The sequence below is a fragment of the Zootoca vivipara genome, chromosome 5 (assembly GCF_963506605.1).
Source record: "Zootoca vivipara chromosome 5, rZooViv1.1, whole genome shotgun sequence".
In the NCBI taxonomy this organism is placed as follows: Eukaryota; Metazoa; Chordata; class Lepidosauria; order Squamata; family Lacertidae; genus Zootoca; species Zootoca vivipara.
Window position 1 is genome coordinate 80,342,262 of NC_083280.1, and position 22,112 is coordinate 80,364,373.

The 22,112-nt window shown below is 43.3% G+C and overlaps 1 protein-coding gene across 2 annotated transcripts in view; it reads right to left on the reverse strand.

The window, feature by feature from the left end:
- Positions 1-451: 451 nt before the first annotated feature.
- Positions 452-22,112, reverse strand: part of LOC118096596 (phospholipase A2 inhibitor alpha-like protein) — a 41,732-nt gene continuing 20,071 nt past the window's right edge. The window contains exons 1-4 of one of the 2 annotated variants that reach the window (XM_035138570.2): positions 5,362-5,549; positions 2,825-2,924; positions 2,018-2,101; positions 452-1,002 (exon numbers count right to left, since the gene is read on the reverse strand). In XM_035138570.2, the coding sequence (XP_034994461.1) occupies positions 662-1,002; positions 2,018-2,101; positions 2,825-2,912 (513 nt within the window). In that variant the 5' untranslated portion in view covers positions 2,913-2,924; positions 5,362-5,549 and the 3' untranslated portion in view covers positions 452-661. Of the gene's footprint in view, positions 1,003-2,017; positions 2,102-2,824; positions 2,925-5,361; positions 5,550-22,112 lie in introns of those variants that run through there. The other variant, XM_060274998.1, reaches the window with a different exon arrangement.

The window sequence follows — 22,112 nt, forward strand, 5'->3', positions numbered from 1 at the left end:
AGAAATTATTATATACAACACACACAACCTTTAGAGACAATGTTCAGAATAAGATGCAAATGTGCCTACTGATTATTATGACTGGGTTGTCTTTATACATTTTAATTGTACCTGCTTTGATTGCGTTTTCTTGGAGGAGTGGTTGGTAAATATAAAACGAACAAATGGGTGGTTGATGACACTTTGAAGCATGATGACTCTATTGGACAGTGTCCTGGGAATAACGACTAACTGATGCAACATGAATGCTGTTAAGTATATACGCTAAGGAAGCCTGGTGTGAGTTTCAAAAGATGTTAGCATTTTAGTTTATGTATTGTTCCAGAATGTGGGACGTAGGTTGGCCTGGCTTAACAGAAACTGGGGTGTGTGATATGAAGTAGGTTTATCTTTCCTAGGTGTAAGCTTCATACATGATCAACAAAACACATATCAAGTGTACCAGAGAAGCTCAAGCAATGCCTTTTATTTATTTATCACAATCATTTACTTCCCATCCTTCCTTCAAGAAGCTCAAGGAAGTATACATGGGGGCTTCCCAAAGTTATCCTCACAACACAGCAAGGTAGGTTAGGCTGAGAGTCACCCAGAGGGTGAGACTTTGAACCTAGGTCCTCCTCGTCCAACACTCTTTCCAATTAACACCACAGTGGTTCTGAAGTTAGGGGATAAAGGAAAATTCACAAACCATCAAGAGCTTCTCTCCACATGATGTGGAGTGCCACTTCCCCTCTTTGTCAGCTTTCGCACAGCTCTTAGATCCGTCAGAGTTGTTTGGTTCTCCAGCTGCCCAGTTTGTGTATCCAGCAGAATTGCTGCCCATAACATAAGCGGATTTCTCATGCCTCTTCAACACATTCTGCAAAGCGTTGTTTTCAGCCTCCTTCTTTGGAGAAGGAACATGACCCCCAGCTGTGAGACAAGTGGCACTGAGCGTTTCGAAGTCCCCTTCACCAAGATTTGTGGTGTATAACCTTTCACTGCCAGTTCCAAAAGTGCGAGCTGGAAATACAGGACACAATCATTCCAATAATTTCAAATGCTCTGCTGCTACAAGTGGGTTAATATAGACCCCCAATATTCACTATGGAGCAACTTAAGTGAAAGACCCAAGGACCTTATGATCTGAGATCAGATGAGGAGGACGGCAGTGGGAGAAGCAAAGGGCAATGTGCCTTATTTAAAGAGTAGGAGGTTAAAAATTAAAACTGGCAATGTTCTGAAATGCTATGAGTCTATTTTCAGCAATTTGTAAACACTGTTTCTGGGAATCCTGTGTTACGTTGGAAACTAACAGGAACTCAGTAATGGCAGGCAAGATTGAGTGCTTGACCAATGCTTCCTCCGCAATCTGTAGCTGCAGGAGAGCTTTATGTGCCTGGGGGAGGACATTCTGTGCAGCCACAGTCTAGAAATTGTCATTGGTGGTATCCTCCATATGCTGTTTTTTAGTTATTAAATTTAGCCCATAATTCCTGACCATTGGCTACACTGGCTGGGACTGATAGACCCTAGTCTATCAACACCTGGAGGGCACTATGTTGACATTCAAACCCAATGACACTCTGAGCCATTCAAACCCAAGAGCATAACCCAGAATCTCTGGCAAGACACATACATTTCTCCAATGAAAATAGGGACATTCTAAGGAAAAGTGGAACATTCTGGGATCAAATCAGAAATGAACGGCTTCTGTAAATCTGGGACTGTCCTGGAAAATAGGGAAGTCTGGACACAATGTTTCTACAGCATAGACACTGTACCTTCGGACAATTGTTTCCTCATCAAAGTGTGAAAATCACTAGCCTAGACCAGACATTATTTTTATCAACATTTCAATACTGTGTTAACTCCCAAATCCTAAATACATTTTTTAAAAAAATCTTTAAAAGCTGGCAGCAAATATAACATACTGAGTGTAATTCTAAAGTGGACTACTTAATGGAAATCCTCATTGAAAAGAAGCTAGGATTCTGGGAATGGTTTGAGGAAAATAGCATACTTCCAGCTGCCTTACCGTTATGGACTGAATAGAAAGCATCTCTAACTGTGTTCACTTTTATTTCCAAACGTTTCACGCTTTCTTCCAAAACGTGTACTCCTGAAAGGGAAAACAATATCACTTTCACTGGGACTTAACTCTCCAAGACAAATATCCAGGAACATTTACTGTTCCTTGGGCTTGCTGTCTTTTCTTTCAAAGGATTTCTATCCATCTGAAGAAATCCCATTAGCTATTATGCATGCATTATACCTATCTCTCCGGGTTTTAAAACTCTGAATACACTTTTCATTCTTCAATTGAATCCCCTAAGTTCAACATATGTCTAAAGAATATATGGATCTGGCTTACGCAAAACCAGACAATTGCCCCATTTGGTGTATTGGCTATGTCACCCGCAGCGGCTCTGGTCTAACTCTTATGAACAGTAAGTGCTAGTAAACCTATTTCTGGATTGTCCCACTTTAGGTAAGTTACCGCACATCTGAGTGCTTCTTCAAAAAGAAACATTCCTTGCACACAGAAAGCTATAAGGCAAGGCCCAGCCTTGATTTGTTGGCTTCTATGTGCTGTGATTTATTCATTTTTTTTAATAGTAGAGCAACACCCGAGTCCCATTCTACAGTTTCTGAGATGGTACAGTCCAAAACAGGTTAACAGCTTTTGAGAACTAGATCTCAGGTAGAGGTCTTTGCCATCTCTACTGCCTAAGATCCCTTTTTGATTGGAGATGTCAAGAACCAATGTTTTTGTATCAAAAGTCTGTGTTGTACCCCTGAACTACCGGTATGTCTGATCCACATGCTTATTATACGAACGTACTTTCTTTCAAATCCTCCTCTGGGGTTGGATGTGAGCTGGTCAAAGATGTTCCCAGAAGAAGAACACTCAATGCTAGAAACAGACGCATCTTTCAGACTGTCTGAAATATATAAAAGAGAGAGAGAGAAAGAGAGACAATGAGTATGAGAGCTGGTGGCAGTGGCAGCCTACCAAGTTTCCTGTTCATTATTGTCCTGTGTTCTTGACTTTGAATTTGGTCTGCAGCTACAGCTAGAGACTATTATGCTGCTCCACAAATAGGATTTTTTGTTTTGTTTTAAAGGGTTTCTAAATGTCCATTCATTTTCCAAACCTGTCGCAAAACACTTGCTGCTTCACTATAGTGTAGACCTGAAGGAACATCTTCACCTCCATCGTCCACCCTGGACACTGAGGTCCAGCTCTGAGGCCCTTCTAGTGGTTCCCTCACTGCGAGAAGTGAGGTTACAGGGAACCAGGCAGAGGGCCTTCTTGGTAGTGGCACCTGCCCTGTGGAACACCCTTCCCATCAGATATCAAACAGATAAACAACTATTTGACTTTTAGAAGACATCTGAAGGCAGCCCTGTTCAGGGAAGTTTTTAATGGTTGATATATTATTGTGCTTTTAATATTTTGTTGGGAGCTGCCCAGAGTGGCTGGGGCAACCCAGTTATATGGGCAGCGTATAAATGAGTACAAATGCTTTTAGCCAGGCCTGGCAACCCTGTGGCTTTCCAGGTGGTGTTGGACTACAACTCTCATCATCCTGATGCTTAAGCTGTGCTGACTAGGGCTGATGATGGAGTCAACTTTAGAGTCTAACTTTTATTGTTCAGGTACTTTAAGCACAATCAATCCAAAGCTAAGTCTGGACATGTGTAGAAGCAACTTCCTGTGCCGGCGCTGCCTGATTTCCGGTGCCCAGACATGGTCAGAGCGGCACCGGAAGTCGCTTCTATGCATGTCTAGACATGCGCAGAAGGAGCCTCCCTGGCAGGTAGGAAATCGGGGGATTTACGGGATTTTTTTCTATTCGGGATAACGGAGGGAAACGGATTAAAATCTGGGGGTTTCCCTTGAAAAACGGGAGACTTGGCAGCTATGCTCACTGATCACAACAGAAGCGAGTAAAGCACAATCTTACCCCTCGCTTTGAAACAAATGGGATTAAATAGTGCTTTAATTTTGTGTGGTTGTGCTCTATGTGCTCCAAGGCCTTTTCTGCTTTTTAGTATCTCTGTATTCAAAACATTGCTGTTTTGTCATATTTTTATTTCTCTCTCTGTGTGCTCTTTTAAAAAGTATGGGAGGCTGCTGCTGCAGATGGTAACAATAAAATAATGATGGGGATTTTTTAAAACACACACACACACACACACACACGTGTATCAAATCCATCTTTACCACTTTTGCACCCAGACCTTCCATCACAATGATGTACCTGGGATTTGTTTTATGCCATTTTATCTTCACAACAATCCAGAGATGTGTAAATTGGCCTGAGAATTAGCAACTAGACTTAATATCATACATTTCATGAGTGAGTGGAGATTTGAACCCAGGTCCTTCAAGTTTGTTCACTACAGTACTACCTTGTTGCTATAGAAATATACCACTGGTGTATAGTATTTGCCAATGTTCCCTGGGTAGCAGGCACTATTTTTAAGAACATTCAACAGCATTAAACAGTATCTGATTGCATTCAATAGATCACATCCAAGGGTAATTAATATTTGACAGCTGACAGCTTGTAAGGTTAAATATTTGAAGACTGCCCAACATCAAAACAATCAAGAGATGCCAACAATACTAAAAATGCAATCCTCTGCATGCTTACTTGGAGGAAACCCCACTGAACACAATAGACTTACTTCCAGGCAGTGTACAAAAGGATGACTCTGCGAAGCATGCAGATTTCTAATTCAAAATGTACAAGCCAAAGCTGGAAAACTATTCACATTGTGATTATTTGTATTAATCTGTTCAAAATGGCAGAAACAATGACAGTGCAGACATAATACTTAACCATGGTTAGCAATAATTATGGTTTGCTGCCTTAAACTTGGTTTAACAAGATACGTGATGAAAATGGGGGTTTAACTTATCAGGCTGAGCCCCCCCCCCCAAGGTTGTATATAAGGATACATCAGAAAGACCATCTTGTCTCCATAGAAGGAGAGTTTGGAGAGGTAAGAAAAGTTACATACGGTAATCAGGGATTGTTCAGTGTATCTGTAACACTTGAACATATCATGGTTTGCAGCTTGTTCAAACCATAGTTGCACAGCCTGGTTTGAATGCATAGAACGTACACAAACCATGGTTAGCAAGGCATCTTCAACCTATTAAGTCAAACTAAAAAATAATAGGTCTTGTTTCACAGGGCACTAAATAAAACAGATACTACATAAATCATGCATTCTACCCCATTCATAAAACTGAGCAATTCCATACTGAAAGGAAATTTCAGCTAGGATGCTTATTAGAAACCTACAATTCCTGATTAAAACAGCAGAAAAAAAGAAAATACCATAAGATTACAATTCCCAACTTACTCTGAGGTATCTGATGCTCTGGCTGGAGGTTCACTGAGAATAATGTTTTCATCACACAGCGGTCATTTTATATTTAAAATAACCTGCTGATTGAGCAATGTGAGGGCTGAGCAAACCGATTGCTCAGGAGGTCCTTATGGTAAATTACAGCTGTTTGTTTAAGAACAGTTTGGTCTTTCTGAGCATTGCATTATTTAGAAATTCTGAAAATCTCCCGACAGCCACAGACCCAAAAGCATGAGGAAACAAATGTGGGGAATATGAATTTACCTGAAGATTTCTCAATGCAGTGCAATGCAGGCATGTTTTTATTGGCATGGAAGCAGAACCCATCCCAGAGACATGCAATAAATCCAGTGTTACACAATCTGGGTGGCAAACTAATGCCCTTGGGACAGGCAGACAGGAGTTGCTCTGAAAATGTGTCTAGAGCAGACTTCTCCAACCTGCGGCCTTCCAGGTATTTTGGACTATTTCTCCCACCATCCCCAACTATTGGCTATCCTAGCTGAGGCTGATGGGAGATGCCCCCCAAAACATTTGTAGGGCACCTGGTTGAGGAAGGCTAAAATAAATAAAGGAACAGAGAGATATAGCATGAAAAATGATTAGGAGAAGGGAAGCGTGCCGTAAATAGTAGGAAGAATTTTGTTCCCTATTTTTGTTTTTCTACTTGTTTTTTTTCCTTTTCGTTTTTCTCCTTCCCTTTTTCTATTTTTTTTGTATATATTTCCGGAAATTAATTTGTTATTATGTAAGTCAATTATTATGATTTTGTATTTATCAGTTATATTATGTTGGATGAGTGGATTTGATATATATATGATTTATATGATTTATTTACTGGTGATTACCTACAAGTTCTGTAAACATTTTAAAGATAAAAAAGTATATTTAAAAAAAAAATTAAAAAAGAGGAAGGCTAACCTACAGCGTCTGGTAGTCTGGTAGTTTCAGAGCAGTGCTTATTCTGAATGGTCTGGTTCAGGGGTCCTCAAACTAAGGCCTGGGTGCCGGATGCGGCCCAATCGCCTTCTCAATCCGGCCTGCGGACAGTCCAGGAATCAGCATGTTTTTACATGAGTAGAATGTGTCCTTTTATTTAAAATGCATCTCTGGGTTATTTGTGGGGCATAGGAATTCGTTCATTATTTTTCCCCCAAAATACAGTCCAGCCCCCAGCAAGGTCTGAGGGACAGTGGACCGGCCCCCTGCTGGAAAAGTTTGCTGACCCCTGGTCTGGTTCCAATATAATGCTAAATCATGGTTGAAGTTAATCACAGTTAATAAACCATAGTTAAAGCTGAGGTGCCTGACAAATGATCACTTAAAGCTTGGGTTTATCATGTCACAAAACAGTTAAAAGCACCAGTGAGAGCACCTGATTATTCAGAGTACAGTGGTACCTTGCGGATGGGATCCGTTCTGGAGCTCCGGTTGGATCCCAAGGTTTCCACAACCAGAGGGACCGCTTCTGCACATGCGTGCACGGCGGTAGATCGCTTCTGCACATGCGTGTGCGGCGAAACCCCAAAAAATAATTCCAGGTATGCTGCGTATGTATCCCGAATGATACGTAACCAGAGCTGAACGTAAGTAGGGGTACCACTGTAGTTGGAGTCCACCCCCCCATATTTTCATTTGCTAAACCGAGGTTTAGAAAACAAGTACAAACCTTGGTTAACGAGCAGCTTGAAACCACAGTTAAACTGCTGGGGTGGGTCTATGCATAATGTTAAACCATGGTTTCCTAAACTATGGCTTAGCGTTATGTGTGAAACAGGCCAGTGAGGTGTTTAACCAATCAGAGCCTTAAAGCAGACACAACACTGCAGAGATAAGAGAAATGCAAAGCTGTCCATTCAGTCCCATGTCTTGATGAGGATGTGAATTGTCCCTTCTCTATCAGAATAGATTTTCTGAGGAGTGCAGAAGGGTAACTCACTCCCCTCTTCAGTTGATCTTCGTGGATCAGCTGGTTGGGGGGGGGGGGTCTGTACCTGTGTGTGCTTACTGCTTACTGTATATATGTATAGGTTTGTGACCCTGAGTGAATTCAACCCTCAATACAAAAAGAGTAGTTACCCCCTCCTGCACACCTGAAAGTTCTTGTGACAAAAGCCCTGGTTTTTTTTAATCCTGAGAGAGTCTATCTACTCAGTGTGCTAGTAAACTGACCACAACCCCCACTCACAGTACTGTACATGGAAATCAAAATCAAATGTTTGGGGCCAGAATTAATCTGATTTTTAATATAGAAGTTATGAGTTAAGCAGAAGGGCTTTTTACATAAGGGACTCAGGGAACCACCAGGGGTCAGAGAAGAGCCAGGGCAGTCTCTAGCAGGTCGGCCGCCCTGGCGCTGAAGGGCAGAGATCGCTCCGGTGCCCCCGCCCTCGTAGGGCACAGCATGGTGTCCGCGCGGCGCCCTGCCTACCGGCCCAGCGCCCTGCCGCACCGCGCCACCGGGGGTCTACCTAGAGCCGGCCCTGCTTGGACGCTGCCAGAGCCCCAGCACCTAGCGCCTGGCAGCTTCCTCTGGAAGGTGGGACTGAGGCTCAGGAGGAGTTGCAAACCCTTAGGGATGTTGTAGAGATGGCTGCTCCAGAGGAAGAGTTGCAGAGGGCAGACCCAAGCACTTGAGAGGAGGAGGCTCCAAGAGCCACAGCGCCGGCCCCTCACTGACCAGCTCTAGTGGAGAGGGTGCTCAACCACCACCCTCACCCTAACAGAGGAGGGGGGCAAAAAGGAGGGAACAACGGAGGTGATTCCAGGTGCCCCAGGGGTTATGCTGACATAAATCACGAAGGGAGGCGCTTCTGGATTCTGAATCACATTAGTACAGTCATGCCTTTTGATGCTCTGTCTTGTACATATGTATATAATAAAACCCTGTAAAAACCAAGCACGGGGTTTGGAGCCGCTTACTCGTGAGGAAGCTACACACGCCATTACAATACCAGCATACATTTTTTTAAAGGAACAGAATCGTGCAGTTGGAAGGGACCACAGGGGTCATCTAGTCCAACCCCCTGCAATGTTCCATTCATTTTCCCATATTGAGAGGAAAGTTCTGAAGGCAAATTCTACCAAAATCAGCTGGACATCCTTAGGATTTCTCTTCACACATTTGTGTAGTGGGCAGAGAGTGAAAGGGGCATTGGTGTGTGCGTGTGCATGGAGATATTGTGGAGGGGACGACTGCACATGCACCCCATACAAACTTTGCACCCTCATGTGTTCTTTGGAGCACATCATAGACACAGTTAAGGCAAGGTTAACATGCTTGTTATAAATCTAATCTGATTTATTCATTACTGTGGACCACAACTCCTATTATCCCTGATCACTTGCTGGTTAGGGATGATGGGAGTTGTAGTGTAGCAACATCTGAGGACCCGAGATTGAAAAAGGCTGCTTTAGGCTTTGAACTGAGCCAAGGAAGAGACGTTACGTAACATGGCTTACTTAAACATTTGTTTTAGTTCAAAGCTAATAGGCATGAACCAGGAAACTCTTCACTACGGATTAATGATTCTTCTTTTCTGGGAACTTATCTCCTGTAACTAGGGAATTTTTTTAGACATATTTCCCCAAAGCAATGTCCACAGGATTTCGCACCTTGCTTAATACTGAACGGAGCTATTTCTGTCTCGTCCTTTGGACATAGACATTTGCAGCAGTGTCTGTGAGCATTTGGGAAAGAGGGCTGGCCGTTTGAGGCTTGGCAGGCTTCCATGTGTAGCTGCATTTTCCGAGGATTGCACATTGATTTACATCAACCACCAACAGGGCTGGCCCAAGACAAAATGCCCCCATCACCACCAGGGGACAAGGAGGAGAATAAAGGGGAATAGAGATCCTATATTGGGATCTTCTGCCCCCATGGATCTTGCCACCTGGCCCTAGCCAACAGCCACTGCAATTTGTGTGCAAAACACAAGCACATATAAATATAGCTAAGCAGATCAAATTGCAAAAGTAAATAAAAAATTATATACACTTTAAAACTCAGAAAGGAGCACTGTGGTCCTGATTTTAATAGCAGCTAATATATGTTTGTCAGTCTTGGCTATCACCAGCCTGTCTTAATCTGCAAGGAAAATAGAAAGCACTGCAAATAAGGCCAGTGGAAGTGATGATATTCCAGCTGAACTATTTAAAATTTTAAAAGATGGTGCTGTTAAGGTGCTACACTCAATATGCCAGCAAGTTTGGAAAACTCAGCAGTGGCCAGAGGATCGGAGAAGATCCATCTACATCCCAATCCCAAAGAAGGGGTGCCAAAGAATGCTCCAACTACCGCACAATTGTGCTCATTTCACACGCTAGCAAGGTTATGCTTAAAATTCTACAAGGCAGGCTTAAGCAGTATGTGGACCGAGAACTCCCAGAAGTGCAAGCTGGATTTCGAAGGGGCAGAGGAACCAGAGACCAAGTTGCAAACATGTGCTGGATTATGGAGAAGGCTAGAGAGTTCCAGAAAAACCATCTACTTCTGCATCATTGACTACGCAAAAGCGTTTGACTGTGTTGATCACAGCAAACTATGGCAAGTTCTTAAAGAAATGGGAGTGCCTGATCACCTCATCTGTCTCCTGAGAAATCTCTATGTGGGACAAGAAGCTACAGTTAGAACTGGATACGGAATAACTGATTGCTTCAAAATTGGGAAAGGAGTACGACAAGGCTGTATATTGTCTCCCTGCTTATTTAACTTATATGCAGAATTCATCATGCGAAAGGCTGGACTAGATGAATCCCAAGCCAGAATTAAGATTGCCAGAAGAAATATCAACAACCTCAGATATGCTGATGACACAACCTTGATGGCAGAAAGTAAGGAGGAATTAAAGAACCTTTTAATGAGGGTGAAAGAGGAGAGCGCAAAATATGGTCTGAAGCTCAACATCAAAAAAACCAAGATCATGGCCACTCATCCCGTCACCTCCTGGCAAATAGAAGGGGAAGAAATGGAGGCAGTGAGAGATTTTACTTTCTTGGGTTCCATGATCAATGCAGATGATGACAGCAGTCACGAAATTAAAAGACACCTGCTTCATGGGAGAAAAGCAATGACAAACCTAGACAGCATCTTAAAAAGCAGAGACATCATCTTGCCGACAAAGGTCTGTATAGTTAAAGCTATGGTTTTCCCAGTAGTGATGTATGGAAGTGAGAGCTGGACCATAAAGAAGGCTGATCGCCGAAGAATTGATGCTTTTGAATTATGGTGCTGGAGGAGACTCTTGAGAGTCCCATGGACTGCAAGAAGATCAAACCTATCCATTCTGAAGGAAATCAGCCCTGAGTGCTCACTGGAAGGACAGATCCTGAAGCTGAGGCTCCAATACTTTGGCCACCTCATGAGAAGTGAAGACTCCCTGGAAAAGACCCTGATTTTGGGAAAGATTGAGGGCATAAGGAGGACGAGATGGTTGGACAGTGTTCTCGAAGCTACCAACATGAGTTTGACCAAACTGTGGGAGGCAGTGGAAGACAGGAGTGCCTGGCGTGCTCTGGTCCATGGGGTCACAAAGAGTCGGACATGAATAAACAACTAAACAACAACAAATCAGTGGGATGCCCTGGATGAGATAATAAAAAGGGGGTGATGAGCTCTTTATGCACATTTCTGTACAAATAGCAATACCGAAACCATTGTTTCAGCATTACCATCTTCATGTGGGCACATAGAATCACAGAACTGCAGAGTTGGAAGGGGCATTGAGGGTCATCTAGTCCAACCCCCTGCAATGCAAGAATTTCAACTAGAGCATCCCTGACAGATGCTTCTGCTTAAAAACCCCTAGCAAAACCTGAACACAGTCTGGGAAAGGAAAGTACATTTTATGGGTATTCTCTTGAAATATACACTGAGAAATACTGTATCTCCCCACAAACAGGGATGCTTCCCTAGTTGGGGCCAACCCTACCGTTAGACAGAATGAGGTAGCTAACCTAGACAGCTGATTTTGGAGTGTCATATAAGGGCAGCAGCAAATTGATGGCTATTTAATTCAATGTACTTTTACTGCTAGGGAGGGGGAGAGGCACTTATAGGATTTTGGGCCCCAGTCCTTCAAGTTTTGCAGCTTGAGCAAAGAAGGCAGCTTTTGCTACTCCAGTGCAGGAACCTAAATCTCTTGAGCCAAAAGGAAGTTTCAAATTTTCTGCTCTCAGATTGCCTAATTGTTTTCTTGATGCCATTGTATTCTTGATGTGTCTTGTAAGCCGCTTCCAACCAATAGGCTAGCTGGGGTGATTTAAGACACTTGTTTGCAAGCTCCAAGTCTGCAGCAAGGTAAACCAATATATGTGAAATGAAGGATTTTGTAGTCAAATCGAACACACTGGCAGGGATTCTCTCATTGTGAATATCTGCATGGCACAGTTTACTATTCACATACTTTACCAGACATTTGAGTTGTGTTTTTGGCTAGCAACATGGATAGTGTCGTTATATAACTTAATCACTAGGTAGCACTGTACTTAGTGCTTTCTGATATCCTATTGCTGTTCTGTGTTGGAGAGAGACAAACAAGTTCTCGTCTAGACTCCTGACTGGCGCGGCCTTCTAAGTCTTCCATGAAAGTTGCTAAGAGATGGCTGGCAAAGAGAGCCAATTTGGGTATCTAGAATTTATGTCCTCCTCGATATTTATAGCGAGACCCGTCTCAACACACTATTCCTCATCCTTTCTATAGATTTAATCTTCATAAAGAGCTGTTATCCCACTGATTCTCACTATCCCATCAGGTTCCTAACATCCCCATTACATCAGTGCTCTCTTTTAGTACTAAGCACTCCATTATCACATCCCCACCCCCATTTTCCTTTTACGTGGTTTTTCCCCCTTGATTCTTTGGTTTCATTAATCATGTCTTTTTCTATGCTCTTTATAAAGTTCTACCTTGTTTCTTTTCAGATGACCTGAACTTTTGCTCTCTCTTCTTAAAAACATATTTCCCTCCCACTGTTCTCATGCTGGTAAGCAGTTCCTAGATGATGCAAGATACGGAACAAAGCAGTGACTGTGTGTCCCCATAATGTCAACACATATTGTGAAACACAGGGATTTTTGAGGTGTGTGCGCGCGTTTGCATGTGTTCTCGCTCGGACTAGTCGTGCACTTTCTGGCTCTACAAAGAATTTCAGCGAAAAAAGAAATGTCAGCAAAGCAACAAGAGACCTGCTTCTTCCACATCCAGGGCCAGTCTCTGCATGTGAATTACTGAAAGTGGAATAGATTTTCTCCCAAAGTAACCTAATGTATGGGAAGATCACACCCATGGCTGAACCTTTTCGGAATTTGCACCACAGTTATGCTCTGCGGCTGACAAACAGGGAATTAAAGCTTTTTATGTGAGAGCTATATAACATACACACCAGCACAAGACTGCAGCTTTCAAAACTTGTTGCGGACCTGAGCTTCTGGGTTTTCAACTATTATTATGCAGAGCATTCTACGTATGAATACCATGCAACATTCTGGCCACCGCAACTCAAAAAGATGTTGCAGAGCTGAAAAAGGTGCCCAAAAGGGCAGCAAAAATGATCAAATGGTCATTGCATACTCCCTAAGAGGAAATGCTAAAGCAACTGGGGATTTTAGGTTTTGATCAGCAGGGCAGGAGGGAAAGATTGCTGGAGGAATGATAAAAAGTTAATAAAATTATGCATTGGGGTAGGCAAAGAACTGTAAACCTCTCAGCCCAGGCAATCACCCTGATGCAAATAATCCCTTTCCCAGCCATCAGATCAATCATTTCATGAGCAGGGTGGAGCACAGCCCTCTCTTTAGCTAAACTGCATGGATCAGAAGAGGGAGGGCTATGTGTCTGTGGGTGTATAAGTTGGGGTGGCCACACCCACTGCTGCTATGCAGCCTCTGGAGCAGGCATCCCCAAACTGCGGCCCTCCAGATGTTTTGGCCTACAACTCCCATGATCCCTAGCTAACAGGACCAGTGGCTGAGGAAGTTGGGAATTGTAGTCCAAAACATCTGGAGGGCCGAAGTTTGGGGATGCCTGTTCCGGAGGATTGAGCAAGGGTGAAAGGTCTGCAATTCTTGAGCTAAAACAGTAGCTCAGTCGGTAGGTCATGAGACTCTCAATCTCAGGGTTGTGGGTTCAAGCCCCACATTTGGCAAAAAATTCCTGCATTGCAGGGGGTTGGATTGGATGACCCTCATGGTCCCTTCAAGCTTTACAATTCTATGATTCAGTAATGACTGAGTAACGTTGGAATGAAAATAAAATTTTAAACACAATCTCTCCTTGCAACGGTAAGCAGTAGCTTTTGCCCACTATCCTATAAATGCACTAAGATAGAGATGTTAGCAACAGACATGTTTATGTGGATGCAGTCCATTCATTTAATGCATCTGTTTGGTGATTAATCAATTACTAGGTTGCCAGACTTAATGTATAAGCACCAAAGAAGCATTTTCAAAAAGCACCCTATATTCAAAGAACACGCAATCCATGCAAACATTTAATACAATTAACTCGTTTGAATGCAGACAGCTGTTCAGTTTGCCTCAAATGCATAAAGCATTTCTCCGGTTTAATCAAATGTTGCTCGGTATTCTGGGTGGTGTTTGTGCCTATCAACTACTTACATTGCTTGTTGTCATTTGAGCGTCAAGCAATTATACTGAGACTGCCAGGAGTATTTGGTTACAGGTCTGTACCCCAAGATTGCAAAGAATGTTGAAGGTAAACCTCACCTGTGATTTTATTTTAGGAGTACATCTAAGTTTTAAGTCTATCTAAAGTATGAATGCAAAGAGCACATGCACACACATACACCCAAACCACATAGGTATGCTCATTGATAAGCCAGAATTGGCTCTGGCTTCTTTTCAAGTGAACATCTGACACTCGGCCAACCCAAGCTTGCTATTTTAGACTGCGCGAAATGGCCGTTAAAGGAGAACATCTATAGACAAGGCAATTGACAGGAGTGCTTAATGTAGTTCCACCAGGCTAACTTGGCAAGATCACAGAAATTTCTTAGGACTGTCAGTTACAGGAAGGTTTTAACTCCACAACAAAGTAAATGAACCCTCTGTGCCGAGAACAATACTGCTCCTGGGAGATCTGAAAGCTATTCAAACAGTTTAAAGTTAATGTTCTTTTTGAAATGGAAAAGCCAGTGAGAAGCCCCAGTCCACTGACAATCAAATTACTAATCTGAAGTCAGCAGAAAAATATATGACAAATAGAACTAAAGCAAAGAGATTGAAACGAAAATAATCACTCTGCAAGGAACTAGGACGGGTACATACATTTACCCTGCCAGTTATTCACTTCGTGGGTCAGAGGCATATACTGTATATCCAACTTTCTCCTGCACCAGCACAATGTTTTCATTGATATAGCTCACCTGTGTGGGGTAATTAATAAAAGAATGAGCTGGATTCCGACATCCAGAAACAAAGGGCAAGCAGAGTAAGAGAGAGAACCAGAGCAGGAGATTCTTAAAGTCACGAAAGCTGTGAAACCTTTTAAATGTCACCACCAGAGCTCCCCCATTTCTACTCCTCTTAGCACTGAGCAGACCACACAGCTTTGTAAGTTTTAAAATGCTTTACTTACAAAGTTCTCAAAGTCAGGTTCATGCATTTATTTTTATGCAGCAGCAAGTAAACACAGGCAGAAATCTTGGGATGCAAAACGAAGTGAAATAGCTATAAGCACACAGTCTGAACTTGTACGGTAGTGACCAAGGTCAGGCATGTCCTATTTTGGTGAGCTCCCATGGCAAATGAAAATGAACAAAGGAGGAAATTTGATTTCCTTCCTCCCAGGAGATGAGGCTTACACACGTAAAATCTTTTGTTTGATCATACTCATCATTTGCTTTAGCAGGGGGTTGCACTAGATGACCCTTGGGAGCCTTCCAACTCTAAGATTCTTTGATCAGGCTTACACACTCATAAAACATGCTTTTTTTAAAAAAAAAAAGAGTAACAACATGTGTCATTTCTAGGTTAAAAATGAATGTGAGGCCTTAGAAAACCCTGTCCTCACAAAAACTGCACATTCGGCTTTGCAGATAAATTGAGAACCATATATACCCATGGTGCATACCAAAGAGTAAATTCAGACAAAAATGAAATGCAAAAAGTACAGCAATGCTTACAGCAAAAGATCTGTAGTGACCAATTAAGAAAGGAGCAAGATTTTTGTTTTTGTTTTGCAATCCCTACTTTAAAGTTTCTTCGTTATGGATCATATTGTGGGCCCAGGAGATAATAGCTTCAGGCTTGGATCAGGAGACAGGAGGCCTAGGTCAAACAAACATACAACTCTGAACCTGACCAGACTACTATACAGATGGAACAGGTCTAATGAATAGTGGGATGACCTGCACATGGTAATTCACTGGGGTCAATGCTCAGACACCCATTATCTCTCACCCCAAGGAATGGAAGTAGAGACAGTCTTTGGGGTGGTATAGCAACCATATCATACATCAATGTGCTATACACTGCACCATATAGGAGCCCAGTTGAGCGGTCTCATTCCTATGCCCAAATAGCCTGCACTGTGCCTCTTTGATAGCGAATTAAGTCTATTCACTGAGTACATGAGACAAGCTTGCTTGGGCATTCAGATTGGCTCGGTTCACCCATAATGCTAAATTAAACCATGGTTTAGTGTGAATAGGGACACGGGTGGCACTGTGGTCTAAACCACTGAGCCTTGGGCTTGCCAATAAAAAGGTCGGCAGTTCGAATCCCCGTGACGGGGTGAGCTCCCGTTGCTCGGTCCCAGCTCCTGCCAACCTAGCAGTTCGAAAGCACGTCAAAGTGCAAGTAGATAAATAGGTACTGCTCCAGCAGGAAGGTAAACAGCATTTCCATGCACTGCTCTGGTGTTGGTGTTCCGTTGCACCAGAAGTGGCTTGGTCATGCTGGCCACATGACCTGGAAAAACTGTCTGCGGAGCGGACAAACGCCAGCTCCCTCAGCCTGTAAAGTGAGATGAGTGCTGCAACCACAGAGCCGTTCGCGGCTGGACTTAACTTTACCTTTAGTGTGAATGAACAAAGGTGTGGGCTTCCAGAGAGGGTTGCATTTGTGTTGCTTCTCCTTGGATCATTCTGCTGTTGTGCTGAACTAAGCTATGGCTTTGCTTAGCATGTTGTCTGAACCTGGGTTCGTGGTTCAGCTCTCTTCAAACAAACCAGGAGCTGTAACCAAGGTTTGCCCCGTTTTTAACAGTTAGGTTAAACTGTGTTATTTATCTCTTAGGGTGCTTGAGACCACCCTGTCCTTCACAGTTCATAGAATCATAGAGTTGGAAGCGACCACAAGGGCCATCCAGTCCAACCCCCTGCCAAGCAGGAAACACCATCAAAGCATTCTTGACATATGCCTGTCAAGCCTCTGCTTAAAGACCTCCAGAGAAGGAGTCTCCACCACACTCCTTGGCAGCAAATTCCACTGCCGAACAGCTCTTACTGTCAGGAATGTCTTCCTAATGTTTAGGTGGAAATTTATTTCTTGTAGTTTGAATCCATTGCTCCGTGTCCGCTTCTCTGGAGCAGCAGAAAACAACCTTTCTCCCTCCTCTATATGACATCCCTTTATATATTTGAACATGGCTATCATATCACCCCTTAACCTTCTCTTCTCCAGGCTAAACATACCCAGCTCCCTAAGCCGTTCCTCATAAGGCATCGTTTCCAGGCCTTTGACCATTTTGGTTGCCCTCTTCTGGACACATTCCAGCTTGTCAGTATCCTTCTTGAACTGTGGTGCCCAGAACTGGACACAGTTGCTGGGCTTATCTCAAAATGGAGGAGTTAAAAGGTGGCCTACAAGGACACAAAAGGACACACAAGGATCTGCCCACCATTGAACTTCAAAATGGCTAGAATACATCAATATTTTAGTTGGAACAAATATTTTTTATGTGTGGGTTGAGGTAGTAAAAAAGGAGTGGGGAGAAGAAAGCTCCCTTTCAGAAGCAGAATGATGGCCCACAAAGATTCATGCAGGTGTTGCAGATTGTATGTATGTACGCAGCCTTCATAGGAACAGAGGAATTGACATATCAAAAGCCCCCAAATAACGGGTGTTTCCTTTCAAATATTATCCTCTTTTAAAGGGGGCTTTATTTTTGTATCTCCTTAAGCTAGCATTTCCTCCTAGAACGGCACCGTGTATAAGTCAGAGTTTCTGCTGCAGTTTCTATAGTGATTACGTTCTTACTTAAGGATCCAAATGTTCCTGCCTAGAAAGACAGCAGGCTGCCCTGGAAAATACAGGCAGCATTTAAGCACTTCAGGCATGTTGATCTAACTCAGTAGCAGACCTTGAGGTCTCAAATTTCAGCAGAGCCCCTGTGCAATGCCAAAATTTGCCGCCCCTCTGCCTCCACCACTCCATTCTACATCATAGTTGCGATGTCCCCTGTGCCGAGTGCGGTTGAACCAGTCACACTCCCCTAAATCTGCCTCTGTCTAAATGGATCAAAGGCTGCAGCCTCATGTTAACTTGCTTGGGAGTAAGTCATGAATAATTCTGCCAGACTTAAACGAGTCTTTGTAAGCAGGAAGGGTTTCTGGCTTAAATGAAAGACTTTTTAAAGGATGTGGTCCTTGAAAATGATGCTGCCTCTTCTGCAATGGAAACACTGAACACTGATTTGATGTGTAAACTCAGTGGGGCAGAGACCTATCTTTTTCATATAACTCTGTTGAGTATCATGTACTTAACAAGTAAATAGGACCCAGGTGGCGCTGTGGTTAAACCACTGAGCCTAGGGCTTGCTGATCAGAAGGTCGGCGGTTCGAATCCCTGTGACGGGGTGAGCTCCCATTGCTTGGTCCCAGCTCCTGCCAACCTAGCAGTTCGAAAGCACGTCAAAATGCAAGTAGATAAATAGGAACCGCTACAGCGGGAAGGTAAACGGCGTTTCCATGTGCTGCTCTGGTTCGCCAGAAGCAGCTTTGTCATGCTGGCCACATGACCTGGAAGCTGTCTTCGGACAAACGCCGGCTCCCTCGGCCAATAATGCGAGATGAGCGCGCAGCCCCAGAGTCGGTCACGACTGGACCTAATGGTCAGGGGTCCCTTTACCTTTACCTTTAACAAGTAAATAACTCCCTTCAGACAACTGGATGAACAATTGTAGTCTTAGGATACTTCATGGGAAATGATTGCCTAGATCGTGTTATCAGCTTAAAATTGACCCAAGGGTGATTCCGCTTTTTAAAATGGCCCACTTTGAAGGAAATGACTTATAGCAAATACATTCACCAGAGACGACAAGCAGAGATTATCACTAGGACTTGACATGGTCAGAAACACAGATACCATGAAAACAGATTAAAAACTACCCACATAAATGTGCCTATGGCACAAGAACTATTTTACAGTAAAGCATAGGAAGGAGGAAAAGGCAACTCAAAATAACAATTTATTAAGCAAGGAGAAGAAGAGGATCATTTTGCAAGCATGGCTGAGTAATTCAGCTACTTATAGAACAGAACCTTCCCTGAGACAGCATTTAAATAACTCTGTTTTCTGTATACTTCTCACTGCCACTGCTGATGAAAATGGGAAAAGAGGGAGGGGGTTACCTGAAAAGCTCATAATGTAGAACAGCTGCAATCCTTTGCTTCTGAAATAAATTTGACATTTTTTGCTGAGCAAGAGAGAGCAGCGCAAAAATTGCCATTCCAGTAATGTTGCAATTAGACAACAGGGAATTAATGGAACCACTAGGGGGCACTCTAAACCAAATATTTCATGGGATTTCAACTGCGGAGCACTTGTCAATTATCCATTTCTGTCACCTGGCTGAATCCGAATCCAGCTTCTATTGACAAGCTGATTGCACTTTCTTTGTTATCCCCACAGTGCCTTTTTAAGGCCTTGCTCTGCTATCAGTCCACATCTCTCTCAGCTAAATGCCTTCACCAAAAGCAATCTTTTAAAAACACAGGAAAATGGTTCCCTTAGCTTCATTCATTCATTCATTCATTCTTGCTTGTTGCTTGCTTGCTTGCTTGTGGGGGAAGTTAACTTAAAAGGGAAGGGAAGGCAGCGAAGGATTTTTGAAGGAACAAATTTCACCTTTGCTAAGTGAACAATGGAGTCTGAAGATTATATTCTAGAAAAGTGGTGGCTAAGAATTTTTTAAAAAAGGCAGGGGGAGCCCTCTCATTGGAGAAACGTTGGAAGCTATGGAGTTACACAACCTCCAAGCCAAGGACATGAATAACTTTACAACTTTTAGAAGACATCCAAAGGAAGCCCTGTATAGGAAAGTTTTTTTTTTAATGTTTAATGTTTTATCAACCATTTTCCAGTGGCAAATCAATGTTACAATGGCACATTGATGGTAGGCTGATTCAGCATCCGTGTCACCATGGGGACTGAGCCACTTTCCCAGTCATTGCAATTTACCAGTTAACCATCTTTCAACCCATTCCAGGCAGGATGAACTTTTTGCACCACTCAAGAGGTCACCTCCTTGGGAAATCACAATAGTTCAACCTTTAATAATCCCACTTGCCAATCTGCCAGAGGTGGGTGGGTGGAGGGTGAGGAGGCGAGTTTGACAAACCAGAAGGAAATGAAATGGAGTGTGGAATTATCCACCCATCCATCAAATTAACCAATGTTGGTCCATGCTTTGGCTTCATTCTCAAGAAGAATGAAAAATGCAGACCTCAGAGCAGCCCACTTAATTACTTTCTTTCGAGCTCAGTCTTCCCTAACCATATTATTTACTTATTTGTCTATTTGAAAAATTTGTGCTGCCTTTTGGCCAAGGAGATGCTCCTCTCTATGACCGTGGCGGCTGGCTGTGGCCTGGTCTCAAGGGGTTCGTCTTATTCCTGCGCAGCCGTGGGTGGGTGGGATATCAGGTGCCACCCGTCCCAGCTGTGCCAGACCTACAGGGATGGCCCAATCATCAGGTCCATCAGGCACGGGGGGTGGGTGGGTCAGAACCAGGCCTGCCCCTGCCATTTTTAACAGGGCAATGCCATGTAAGCCACTTTTTGGGGAGTTCATCATGGGATTTCCCACCCACCCAGTCTGTTAGGGCTCGCTCAGTAAGGGAGCGGAAGAGTTTGCGTATTTACCTTGCTATGGTTCACTCAGTCGGCATACTCGGGGCCAGGGAGCAATTTTCTCCTGCAAGCAAACAAAACAGGAGAATTTTCTCCTGCAAGCAAAAAAGCCAGTTTGCAGGTTTTTGTGATTTAACAAAAAATTAAATCAATCTTCAGCATGGTAACTGTAGCTTTCAAAAATGTTTCATTTCGATTTTATCAGGATGAGCCCAAACGTAGCAGTATTTGAGTTGGACTTTGTCCCCAGTGAATTATTATTTCATGAGGAACTAAGGAGTAATAAGACGCTACCTAAAATTCATGAGCGGCAAAGTGCTTTAAAATATAGATGAAGAAATATTAGAATGAAGTCAGCTGAAGAAACGCCAGCTGTTACCTACAGTCCCGTTAGCCTCAGTGCAAGGAGGACATGGCTTATTTCTTGCTGGCGCTGGACAAGAAACAGGCAAATTGCACATCTTCTTTCCTCAGCGTTAGTGATAATATATTCTAGGTTATACCCTACTCATCATTCCATACTTCTTGTTTCACACAACATCCACCCATTTCTTCCACTTGCCCTTCATCTTGCATATGACAAAAAATTTCTGAGTCTTGAAGGTGGTATGAAAGAGTTGTTGACCATGGTGAGTATTCTCACTCCATTATTACCTCTGAGAGAATAGGTGTTACAGGTTTTGGGGATATTTCAAAGCCTGTTTGACCAGAGACAACAGTGTGACAAAAGCTTATGTGTATGTACTGCGCGTTAAATGCAACAGCGCCTTTACCATGTAACTTTCAATAATGCCCCATACCACCCTCTTATACGTTGTTGTTTTTCTTCAGCTGTGTTTGTGAATTGTGTCAGTCAGAACAATTGCATGATAATGGCCCATGAATGGAAGCTTCCTGGCTGTGTTCTGCGCTGTTTATAGAGGAATTTCTAATAGAAATTGTTACAGGAGGGGTGGGGGAGCATGCTGGGTAAATGGCCACCTGAAAAAACACAACTCTTAGAAAACTTCCCTAAAGCCAACGGGCAATTTCCACGGTTAATCCATAATTACATTCATAGGTAATTATGATATGCTTAGGTAAACCTGCACAGTCAGTGCGCTGAAGTGCATAGATGCCGGACTGCAATAGGCGAAGTCTGGATTCAAACCCTCATTCAGCCATGAAGCTCCTTGGCTAGTCACTTTCTCCCACCTTAATCTGCCTTACTGAAGGGGGCATTGCGAGATGCTTAAAGGACACAGGGGTGATGCCTCTGCTTCCCAAGGAGTTGTGAGCAGAAGACTTGGGTGAGGGAGGCGATATGACAGACGTGCTTGTAAGTGTTCAGTCTGAGAGGGAAATTGGCTTCTAACTCCTACTAAGAAGGTTGGAAGCATGGATGTGGAAAGACTAGCTAGCACTTAGAGCAGGCGTCGGCAACGTTTTCCGGCCATGGGCCGGATCGTTTCCTGACATGCGCAGAAGCCATTTTTGGCACCACTCGGTGAGTCCCAATGCTGCGCTGCGCTGGTTTAGCGCAGCAGGGCGCAGTGGCCGGGCGGCTCGTGGGCCGGATAAACGGCCTCCGTGGGCTCCATCTGGCCGATGCCTGGCTTAGAGCTTCCAGGTTTTAACAGGATGTGCTTCAGAATCTAATGAAAACTTAATGA